The 12,533-nt window shown below is 46.0% G+C and overlaps 1 protein-coding gene across 5 annotated transcripts in view; it reads left to right on the top strand.

The window, feature by feature from the left end:
• Positions 1-12,533, top strand: part of SPAG17 (sperm associated antigen 17) — a 241,090-nt gene that overhangs the window by 192,636 nt on the left and 35,921 nt on the right. For all 5 annotated transcript variants that reach the window (XM_042993865.1, XM_042993867.1, XM_007075678.3 and 2 more), the window contains exons 44-46: positions 6,878-7,014; positions 8,489-8,673; positions 10,580-10,640. In XM_042993865.1, coding sequence (XP_042849799.1) covers positions 6,878-7,014; positions 8,489-8,673; positions 10,580-10,640 — 383 coding nt within the window. The remainder of the gene's footprint in view (positions 1-6,877; positions 7,015-8,488; positions 8,674-10,579; positions 10,641-12,533) is intronic.

Raw genomic sequence — 12,533 nt, 5'->3', positions numbered from 1 at the left:
CTCAAGGCCCACTGTACACCTGGCATTGTTCTAGGCATGGAAATACAGCAGCTAAAAAGCCCACGTCTTATAGAGCTGTACAGACTATGGGCAGACCTAGACAATAAATCAATAAACAGGTAAATCAGATAAATTGCGGTTGGAATAAATGTTATCACAGAGTAAAACCATACATAAGGTATGGAAAATGTCTTGGGGAGAGGGATGGCGTTTCGTTAGGGGGGTAGGAGGCCCCTCTGTGAAAGGACATCTGAGCATAGACAGAACGACAGGAAGGAGCCAGCCATGCCAACCCTGGGGGAGAAAGAGGGGGCAAGTATTGTGAACAGCAGGTTTGAAGACACTTAGAGGAGAAGAAGCAGGAAAATGGGCATAAGGCTAGAAGACAATGGGCAAAGAAAGAAGTAAAGGAAGGTGAGGTCAGAGGGAGGGATAAAGATAAAACCATGCGATGGTGCATAAGGAGTCTGGGGTTTTAGTCCGTGTACAGTTTTATTCAAATACCACTGGAAGGTTTTGAACACGGTAGTTTACACAACTATAATTTGTATTTTATTTAAAAAAAATTTTTTTAACGTTTATTTATTTTTGAGACAGAGAGAGACAGAGCATGAACAGGGGAGGGTCAGAGAGAGAGGGAGACACAGAATCTGAAGCAGGCTCCAGGCTCTGAGCCGTCAGCCCAGAGCCCGACGCGGGGCTCGAACTCACGGACCGTGAGATCATGACCTGAGCTGAAGTCGGACGCTTAACCGACTGAGCCACCCAGGCGCCCCTATAATTTGTACTTTAAAAAGATTATCCGGTAGCTTGTGGGTGGGGTAAGGGGAGTGGAGAAGCGGAGGCTGGGAGGAAGCCACTGAGGCAGGCCATGTGAGCACTGGTAGAGACCTGGCTAAGGCCGTGGAGTCTGGAGTGGGGGGGGGGATTAAACCAACTGGGACTGTCCACCCTGGACGTAGAGCTGAAGGGACTCACGGGTCACCGGGATGTGGAGCTGAGGAATAAGAGGAACCAAGAGTGGTTCCCAGGATAAGTACTGTGACCAGTTATGAGGCTAAGAATTTGTAGTTGTAACAAGCTTCAGGTGGTGCTGATGTTGGATCACACTTTGAGAACCATGGCCCTAGGGAAGACTCTAGAATGTAACAGGCAGAAGAAGGGCCAGAAGAGGCTACTAAGAAGAAGCCAGTGAGGTCGGAGAAGAACAGGAGCATGAAAACCCGTGTTTCCAGTGGATCACATGGCCCTTGCTAGCATGCTAGGCTAGCATCTCCCTGCTAGGGAGATGCAGAATACCCATGGGACTGGGGGAGATGGAGGTAACTGGTGATCCTGGTAAGAGCTCTTTCAGGGCCTGGAGGAGCCTGCAGCCAACTGAAGTAGGCTGTGTATAGAACGGTGGAAGAGGAACCAGGAATGCACAGCTTCCCCCGAGAGCTTCGCTGAAAAGAACGGAGGAACGGCGTTGCAGCCGACGCAGATGTGTGACCAGGGGAGACATTAAAAACAAAAATTTTGACACACTGGAGGATGTTGACTTGCAGACAATAATGCAGTAGCAAGGGAGAACTTGCAGGAGAAGAGGTCCTGCTTGCAGGAGAGCAAAGTGCTAAAGAAGGTGAGAGAACGTGACGTTTGCGGCAAACCCTGAGTGTCCGAGTTGACCTTGGATGTAAATAGGGCCACCTCATCCAGCGACAGGAGAGAGGAGAAGGAATATGGGTACATTGGCAGGTGGGTTTGCATGTTTGGTATTAGGCAGATGAGCGAGTCTGATGGCAAAGGAGTGGATATAATGATAAGAACAGAAAGTCCGTTCCAGAGAAACAAGAAAGCAAAACAAGAGAGGGGCGACTGATTGTTTTCAGGTGACAGTGTCAGTTGATTAGAGGCCTCAGCGAGGCCAAATGATCGTTTGCTAGATACGACAGAGTAATGGGCTGGAAGTTTAGGAGGTTGTGTTCTAGAGAGGAAAGTGGACACAGAGACTGAAAGCGGTAAAATTATTGGTGTTGGCAAAGTTGAGATCTGACCATGGGAGCTTGTGGGTGGAGAAGAGGAAAAGAGGAAGAAACGAGATGATTGAGAATCAGAGAGGACCGGTGGGGGGCGGGTTGGGTGGCTTGTCCAGGTGATGTCAACAGGTGAAGTGGAAGTCCATCCGAGGTGTCAAGACCTCCAGTGAATCAAGGGAATGACAGAGGTCTGTAAGCGACAAGTACATCATGGAGACGTCATAGGTAATAATCTGATGGCACGAGCTTCAAAGAAACAGGAGATTTTGAAGAAGGGAAGAGTCTTTGGAACAAGGACACCTACTGCACCTGCAGGGATCAAGATGCTGAGATGCGAGATGGTAACGGGACTCACTAAAAGTGGTGAATTAAGTTTGGATAGAAACAATAAAGCTTAAGGAAGTGCAAAACAGGAAGAGTGGGGAAAGCTTTATAGGAGAGCTGGCCTTGGGGAATGAGATAAAATTTCGTAGGTTTTAAGATTTAAGATTGGATCACCTCAGACAACCCCCATTTCATCTACTTGAGGAACCTGAAGCCTAGAGAAGTCAAGCAACATCTAAACTCATACAGCGAATCTGGAACTAAGCCTGGGGGAGAAAAATGAGTTTTTTTGACTCCTCATTCTCTATATTTTATTACACTGCCCTCCAGATGCAAGAAAGAGGAAAGAATATGCAAAAGAGAGAGAGAGCGAGAGATGGGCAGGGGGCATGTCTTTCAAAGCCCGAAGGCAGAAATGAACTGGAAACTAACAAATAGTTCAGTGTTCTCATTTGGTCAGCAACAGCGTCAGCTCGAGGAGGCCTGGATTTTGTACAATTACAAGGTGCTTCTCGGCATTTGCTGCAACAAAACTGTGTAAATCCCGTAGCGGTTTACAGCCAGCGCTGTAAGGGTCTGGGGGCTGCGGGTGGACTGCGGCAGCCTCTGTTCCAGCGGCGGGCGGGCGGGCGGGCGCACGGGGGCGCCACCAGGCCCCTGAGCTCTGAGAGCGCCCACCTCCTCCCGGCGCCCGCTCCGCCGCCCCGCCCTGACAGCTGCGGGCGGCCGGGTGAGAAATCAGCAAATGCTGCAGATGGGCACAGCGTTCAAACCAGGGCAGGTTTCCTCCGGAGAGGCAGTGGTTAGACTTCTACCCGCGCCCCACGGGCTGCGGGTGACTGTCAGGGGTGCTCCAGCCCCCACACGGAAGGAGCCGCCGCCACCACGCCCTCCCCCACCAGGTGAGTTCAGTGTCAGTGCGGCAGAGAAATATGCGCCACGTGCACGGAAGACGTGCTCTGCGAGGAAGGGAAAAAAAGAGTGATGATGAATAAATACTACAGTCGTCCACCTCAGCGGGGAAGCGGACAACCATGACGGCTTCTTCAGGGGCATTGGGCCCAGTGGTCATATTCAGATGACACCCCCCCCCCCAAAAAGTGAGACCATCCCAATTTAAATATTAAAGCACCTCTGGGGGCGCCTGGGCCACTCAGTCAGTTAAGCTTCTGCACTCTTGATTATGGCTCAGGTCAACTCAGGTCAGGTGATGGGATGGAGGTCTGTGTCAGCCTTCCAGCTGGGCCCTGAGCCTGCTTAACACTGTCTGTCTCTCTCTCTCTCTCTCTCTCTGTCTCTAAAAAAAAAAAAAAAAAAAAAAAAAAAAAAATATATATATATATATATATATAACACGTGTATATATTTATATATTTTTTTTCACACACGTGTATATATATAAATTTTATATAATTTTTATATAAATATATATATATTTTATCATATATACACATATGTGTGTATATATATACATGTATGTGTGTATATATGTGTGTATATATATCTCTATATATACCGATATAGATATAGATATAGATATAGATATGTGAAGTCCCTCTGTATCAGCTGCTTCAAGCGCCTCAAAGCACTCCTCCCCCTCCTCCAATCCCTTCTGAAGCCCAGGGGCGGTCCAGTGGGGTATTAGGGGAGGCAGCCTGGTGACCTGCAGAGCTGAGAGTACAGACAGGCTGTACCTGGCTCCTTATAGAATAGCTGTGTAACCTTGGGCACACTGACCCCGCTATCTCTTCCCGTTTCCTCTTCTGGAAAGGGGAAATAACATAATATGCATCACGAGGTTGTCAGGATTAAATCAGTTAGTATCCGTAAAATGCTTTTCAGAGTAGTGCCTGGCACAGGATAGACTCCCTATCAGTATTTACTGTTAATAATAACAGAGTGAGCAATTAATTAGAACTTGTTAGACTCGTAAAATGCATGGACACAAAACAGTAATATGCATATGGTAAGAAAAAAAAGGTACATCAACCCATTAGAATGGTTGCAATGTAGGAAATGGTAACCAAAGGGAAAGACATTGAAACACTGCTCCCTGAGCTCCATCCCCAGAGATTCTGATTCGGTTTTGGTCTAAAATTGGGCTTGTCTGGCCTATGGCCTGGGAACCTCTATTTTTCTAGAACAAGCCCAGGGGATTATGATACATGGATGAGTTTGGGACACACTGGGGCAGTTGTCTAGGAAAAACTCACTATTCGTACAGAACACTTCTGTGCCCAGAGGTGAGGGGGGGTGGGGAGGAGTTTCCCACACCAAGCAATTTTGCGGCACTGATTGGGTGTCCTACAATTCATTTCAATTCTGGCACCAACCACACGTAGTGCAGACCCTACAGGTGAAGGGCTCAGTCCCACAAAACTGCCCCCTGCCTAACTTCAGGTGCGGGTCACAAATCCTGGCTGTCACCCGTGCTTCTGACCAACCAGCTATCATTTGGGGCTCCCATGACCCCACCTAGGGTTTTACAATTTGATACAACAGCTCCGAACTCACATCTTATTATATAAAGGAAATGATAAAGGGCAGAGATGAACAGCCAGATGATGAGGCATAGGGCAAGGTCTGGAAGGGTCCAGTATAGGAGCTTCTGCCCCTGTGGAGTTGGGGTGCACACCTTCCAGGTACACGGATGTGTTCACCAACCCAGAAGCTCTCGCAACCCTGTACTGTGGGCAGTTTCATGAATGATTCGTCACCCAGGCGTGATCCATCATTAACTCAATCTCATCTCTTCTCCCCTTCCCAGAGGACGGAGGTAGGACTGAAAGTTCTAAGCTGCTAATCATGTCTTGGTCTTTCTGGTGACCGGCCCCCATCTTGAAGCTATCCAGGGGCTCAGGAAGAGTAGCCTCATTGTATCAAAAGACTCTGCGATTACCCAGGAAAGTCCAAGGCATTTAGGAGCCCTGTGTTAGGAACCTGGGTCAAAGACCAAATCCTAGAACAAAAGATGCTCCTAGCGTTCTTATCATCTAGGAAATTCCAAGGGTTTTAGGAGTTCTGTGTCAGGAACCGGGGGGGGGGGGGGGGGGGGGGGAGAGACCAGTATCTGTATTTTCTGTTAGCTCACACTAAGAGAAGGAACATGTCCCTGGAGGAGTCTGACTCACTTGGCTGCGTATTCCAGCCCTGCCACTTCTTTCCATTTCTTGGACCAGTTATTTAACCTCAGTTGTCTTGTTTGTAAGAAAAAAAAAAGGAGAGAGAGATTGCTATTATATTAGTTACGACTCTTCAATTTGTAACTGAGAGAACTCAGAGTCGCTGAACAGAAAAGTGGGGGGACATTTACTGGTGCTCAAAAGCCAGCCACAGAGTAGTGGATGTGGTGCCAGCCCAGGGCTGACTGGATCCAGGCACTCTGGCTTTTCAGGAGTGTGTTTGTGTCTGATTGCCCCTCTCTTGGGGCAGCCCCCCCCCCCACCGCCTCCATCTTGCTTCATCCCGATTTGTCCCTGTTTGGTTTTACCCTCTCCTGCAAAGAACAGACTATGTCCATGTGGCAGGGACCATGACAGTAGAGGTCCAAGATCTTGATTCTCCCAGATCCATAACCCGGTAGGCAAAGCTGGGGCCATCCCTGTCAGCTTCTTGGAAATATACTGGTGAAGAGCCCGCATTGGCTCTGCATGGGTCATGCGCCATCTTGGTGACTGGAGCCGGAGATGTTGTGGCACCAGAAGTATGTCTGGGCGGAGTGGGGGGTGGAGACGGGCAATGGGGAGAGTGCTGAGTGTACACTGATTAGAATACCATAGCCCTCAGCTTGTAGGATTTTATGAGAATTGAGTAAGATGCTACATGTAAGAACACACTTGTGGTGCTTGACTGCACATGGTGGACACTCAAACATTGGTTTCCATGCCTTCCCGCCCTTGGTGATCTGAATGCGAGGAAGGACGTTTAAATCAGATGATCTAAACTACTATTGCTATTTCAACCACTGGGTATTTGGAGAAAGACAGGTGCAGCTATCTATGCACATTATCTAGTTTTGCTCACTCCTTCACCAAGTGGGGTGATCTGAAGATTTAATTCCCTGGCTTAATTTACCTGTAATTACTAAGCCACTTTTTAGAAGTATATAAATACTTATACATATATAAGGGTATATATAAAAATGTAAGTGTTTTTCCTTCATCGGTTTTAAAAGATCTTTCCGAGTCAGTGTTTACTGTATTGTCCCTCGTTGATTTAGCGGAAAGAACCCTGGGGAGATCTGGTCACCCAGCTTCTCAGAATTTGACTTTTCTCATTTATTTAGAAAAGATGATGCTATTAAGCACCTGCCCGCCCATCTCAGAGGGGTGTCGTGAGAACCAACGTTAGGTACAATCTCTTTGTAAAATGTAAAGACATAACGCTAGGGTTGACTTTGTTCCTTTAAATAAGTTCTTTTAAAAAGGTAAGAAGGAAAGTTTCCCAAGTTGGCTTATGTTCTCATAAACTCTGGTATGCCCTCAAATGTCTTTGAGTAAAACGTCTGTGTGGCACAATTTAAACTTTTCTAACAGAAGCAGAGTCCTGTGAGCCTGTGAAAATCCCCACCCAGTCGTTGCTGCAGGATGTTGCGGGGCAAGCAAGGAAAGAAAAAGTGAAGTTACCTCACTACCTGCTGAGCTCCAAGCCCAAGTCCCAGCCTCTCACAAAGGTAAAAACAGACATGGAGACCAATGTCCCAGAGCCAGGCGGCATTTCATGCAATCCCGACCCATTGAAGTTACTGATGTCCAGCCACTGGGTACTGCGATTGAGTGGACATACATACCATCATCTCCCCATGAAGGCCTTTGGATCACACAGAGAATGAGCCAAGGCCGCCCTTTGCCCGAGGCCAGCTCATCCAGGCTCACGAGGAGAATTTCAGGAGCTGGCTCTTAAACCATGGCTAGCCTGAAATCAGCCTGCTGGGAGTGCTCACACCATACACATCAGCAAATGCTACTAATCAACATTCTTTTCAGAGAGCCAGCTTACCAGCGCACCACTGGTCCCAGGGATCGTTGGCCATCCTTCCCCATGACTCTTAGGATAAAATCCACAATGGCAGCATGGCTACAAGCCCTGTTTGCCTTTACTCTCGTTTTGCCCCCCTACTCACTTCAGCCATCATGGGTTTCCCTTAGTTCTTTAAAAAAATTTTTTTTAATCTTTATTCACTTTTGAGAGACAGAGCGTGAGTGGGGGAGAGGCGGGACACAGAATCCGAAGCAGGCTCTAAGCTGTCAGCACAGAGCCCGATGTGGGGCTCAAACCCATGAACCATGAGAACGTGACCTGAACCGAAGCCGGATGCTCAACTGACTGAGCTACCCAGGTGCCTCTCCCTTAGTTCTTTAAAAGCTCCTTCCTTCCTCAGAGCCTCCAAGATTAAGATTTCCTCTCATCTCTGCTGGGAACACCTGCCTTGAGCCTACCAATCCTTTTGATAGTTATCCTTTGATATTTTCATGGCACTGTGTGTTCATTGTCATCACAGAATAGGTTGCAATGTAAGTGTTACATGGTAAGAGTGCTTCTCAAACTTTGATGCACACATGATTATCTGGGAATCTTGTGAGCATGGAGATTCTGAGTCACGGGGGCCTGAGAACCGGCCCTGAGAACTGTTCTAATGAACTCCCAGGTTGAGCTCAGTGCTGGCCAATAACAAGATAACAAGAGCACAGAGTGTGATTAGCTGGCCAGCAGCATTGGCAAAGCCTGAGAACTTGTTACAGATGCAAATTCATGCCCCTCCCTCCCAGATTTACTGGTTGAGAAACTTGGGGGGTAGAGTCAGCAATTTGTGTCTTAACAAACCTCCCAGGTGATTCGGACGGAAGCTGAAGTTTGCTAGTCACTGGCACAGAGGAAAGAGCATAAAGTTTAGAATCAGGCCAACTTGAGTTTGAAACTTTTGCTTGAGCAAATGACGCCTTACGCTTCTCAGAACGACAGCTTCTTCATCCTGAAAGCCTAAAATCTGTCCTTACAGCGCTGTTGTAAGGATTACACGAGACCAATAGTGTCCATTTCCTTCCACAGCCAAGCAGTTCTTTTCCTCTGGCGATAGGGCCTTTTTCTTATCTTGGGAACACAACTTGGAACCATTTTCTTTTGTTACTTTTTCCTTAAATGCAAAGGTGCAAGATTTGGTTGGAGGCAAAGTGAAAACGTCCTCTGTTGCGTCTGCTGCCATTAATAATGTGAACTCATCCCCTTTTGGATTCCACCTTCTCCCACCATCAGTGAAGTTTGGAGTCCTAAAAGAAGGACACACCTATGCAGCCACTGTGAAGCTCAAGAATGTTGGAGTGGACTTTTGCAGGTGAGGCCAAGGCACCAAATGTCTACTCACGTCACTTTCTCCTTCGCTGAGACTTGTCTTTGGCTACCTGTGTCACTGAACGTTTATTGAACTGAAACTCTAATTACACCTTGACTCTTGAATCCTCACATCATTCGTTCAACCATTTACTTCATTCATTCTTCATCAGATCAGTATTTTTCAAGCCTCAACTATGTGGTGGGCACTCCTTTGTCCTCCCATTAATCGTTATTCATACTTTGGTAGAAGCAATTCAGGGGCTGATCTACGGTAGCAAAAACTAAAGGGGAAGCTGTACAAGTCTTATAGTAACTAACGCATAAAACCTGAAAGTCTATTTCTCAAACCCACCACCCACTGTAATGCCAGCTGACATTTGTTTGTACTTTATGATCCATAAGGGATTTTAACTCCACTATTTCTGCATAATTGAGGCAAAAAGGAAAAAAAATTAACCTGAGTCATTAGGGCCATTTTGCCTCTGAAGATCTGACTTGGCTGTAACTCAGAGCCTGACCTCCCAGTTGAAAATACCCTACAGCTGGCATTCAGTGACAAGAGTCCTTCATTTCCAGATCATTAGAATTTTAGAATTTGCAGAGACTATTACAGAGGATCAGAGTAACATGTTTTAAGGTCTTATTGGCTAGAGCAAGACAGGATCTCAGATCTCCTGTGGACCTGTTTGTATGTGGCACCATGCTTTATCCACACAGCTGTGGTCACTTCTTGTGTGGGAGTTCAGTCCTTCCCACTGGGTCAATAGACCATATGTCTATACCAGGACATATACCCAATTACAAGTGTCTATACCCAATTACAAAATCTTCCCTATTCTATTTTGGATTAAACTTAAGCATAATATGGGGTCCCCTCCCCCCAAAACAGTGAAATAAATGTTTATTTCAGTTGCAGAGCTATGCTCATTGTAAGTGGCAAGTCCTTCCAGTTTATGGTTCTGGACTCGAGACCGGAAACCAGATGTAATAAAGCTACAGAGGCATCTGGTTTAAAAGATCAACATCCCATTTTCGTTGAGGCAAATACCCAGCTTCAGGAATCACGTTGGTTTCCTCAGAAACAACGAGGCCACCAGATCAGACATTACTGTCTTTTTAGGCTACTGCCAACAAAGTGGGTGGGGAGAAATAGAGAACCAACTTCAAACCAATAAAACTTATCCATGCAGATCCTGTCTACTCAGTATAGAATTTTAGCTTTCGGGATTTCACTCCTCAGCTTGTTAAATTCAGCCACTATGGCTCAGACAGCAAAGTTGATGGTGGAAGGAGTGGGATTGAGGTCATCGTGGAGGTAGGCTTTCCCTGGCATTTTAATTTACTCCAGGTCTTTAACCTTCAGGCAGAACCCACAAACCACAGGAAGGGAAAGAGATCAATAGGCACCACGTGTGAGCTTGGGGCTTTTCAAGGTCTCTACATTTTCTGAGCCTTTTCTGTTTCTCTTCTCCCCAAACATGCAAGCCCCATGCCACGGCAGAGCGAGACGGCTCCCATGCTCTCCTGCTTTCCAAAAGAGCCTTTATTCTTCAGCTTAATGATCTGGCAGGCAGCATCGGTGTTCACACTGGCGGCTATGCTGCCGTGCACACACCAGCCAAACATTCACGACAGTCGGCCCGAGCCCAAGCTGGTTGGCGGCATCCAATAACAGAGGGTTGAAACTGGGGTTGGAGTCTGTTTGACGCTGATGAAAACTGTTGCTGGAAAGGGGGTTGTGAAAGGGGCCCCAGCTTCTCCCAACTGAATATTGGGTGGTTCTTTAATGGTGTGGACCCCCTGCAGCTTTGTAGCAAATATTAACACCTTCCTGATTTTATGACATCCCAGTTCATTCACTGCATTTTCGTGATGGCGTAAATTTATTTTCTTTTTTTGCCTGGCAGGTTTAGGGTGAAGCAGCCCCCACCCAGCACAGGACTGAAAGTGACTTATAAACCCGGTCCCGTAAGTCCCATGTGCTACCTGTTGTGTGTGTCCCTGTGTGTGCATGGGAGTGTGTGCATGGTTCCAGGGGAGTGGGCTTTTAAGTCATTCTGTGCATCCAGTTTAAACCATGTAGAAGTCTGATTTTTCTAGGATCATAAGCAAAAGATCCCTGGTATTGGTACAATATGTGGCTTGATATCACTTACTTCGTGTAATGACCCCGAGACGGATCCTATGCATAAATAGAGTTAAACTTCCAGCTATGGAAACTTTCCTGAAGTTCACTCATTTGTCCCAATACTACAGCTACGTATAGTTGTATGCAAACTACCTTTTTAAAAATTAAATATGATTTGACATGCATTTGGAAAGCTGACTACCTCAAGGTATCCTGTAATAGATTTGTCTGCAAAATGAAAAATTCCTTGGAAAAATAAATATTCTACTCTTTGTATTTTATATACATTTGGCTTGTTATTTTGGTTTGCCAAGAGAATATTATCTAATGACATACAAAGAAATGGTAGTATATTAACGTCATCAGCTCCCTCATTTCTCCAAGGAGCTCTGAAAATGCCAATTTTAAAATGTCAACCTGTTCTTACTTTATTCGACACATTCCCCAACGTGGGGTGTTTAATATAAAATCTGTATGTTGTCACTCACTTTAAATTATAATTTCAGAAATGTAGTATCAAGCAAACAAAAGTTTACAAATATACAAAATATAATATATAAGATAATATATAAAATATAACAAAATCACACTTGTAAATCTTAACATTTATTTCTTGATCAGCGCATCGTCTTGTTTAACATTCCTTCCCTTTCACTCAACAGGCTTTGAGTTACTTGAGCGTGCCACTGATAGGGACAGGGGACAGGGGATGTTAAAAATGAGTAGGACACACAAGTTGCTCGCAAAGCTGGGCGCATAGCAGGGACACAAGAGATGGATGGCTATGTGACAGAATGAAGTGAGGATATCTGGTAGACACAGGATCAGCCATCACAGACCGGGACGCGTGCGGACTCCTGGGAACACAGAGCAAGGGCATCCCATTCTATAACCAGCACACGGTGTTTGCCGAGTCCCAAGATCTTAAAACTGCCATGGTTGTGCGTTGACACAGAGGGGCAGTTAGGTATGGTGCAAAATCAGTTGGCTTCTTGTAATGACTGTGCCACCAGCAGCAGTGCCGTTGGTTAATTAAACCCTCTGCGCCTTGTTTCCCTCACCTATAAAAGGAGTCGCTTGAGGCGCCTGGGTGGCTCAGTCGGTTAAGCGTCCGACTTTGGCTCAGGTCGTGATCTCACGGTCTGTGAGTTCGAGCCCCGCGTTGGGCTCTGGGCTGATGGCTCAGAGCCTGGAGCCTGCTTCCGGTTCTGTGTCTCCCTCTCTCTCTGACCCTCCCCTGTTCATGCTCTGTCTCTCTCTCTCTGTCTCAAAAATAAATAAACGTTAAAAAAAAATTAAAAAAAAAAAAAAAAAAAAAGGAGTCGCTTAGACCCAATAATTTCTTAGTCCTCTTCCAGCCCTAATACCTTATGGTCTACAAAACAGTAGTTTGCAGGCTGCAGTTCCAAACAGAAATATACTTTGAGATTAGACCCACCAATTCGTGAGCACCTCTCTCACACATTTCATCATCGTACTGTGTCAAGATTTCAGAAACTTCGCAACATAAAGCAAAAAACAAGACAAAACAAAAAATCAAAGTCAGCTCTCCTTCCACTGTTCTGGGAAGTTAGCAGATTTCTTTTCATTTAAAGTAGGGGCAATGCCCAAAGCCAAAATGACTGTTGGATCGATCTTTATAGGTACTAAAAACCCAGCGTGTAGTCTTTGAAGCTCACTCTCGACTGTTAGTTTTTTAATATTTTTTTTTCTTTTTGACAGTAAGTTTTGGC

Source organism: Panthera tigris, chromosome C1 (genome assembly GCF_018350195.1).
Source record: "Panthera tigris isolate Pti1 chromosome C1, P.tigris_Pti1_mat1.1, whole genome shotgun sequence".
Classification (NCBI taxonomy): Eukaryota; Metazoa; Chordata; class Mammalia; order Carnivora; family Felidae; genus Panthera; species Panthera tigris.
The sequence above is the reverse complement of the archived record's forward strand: the minus strand, read 5'-3'. Positions and strand labels throughout refer to the sequence as shown.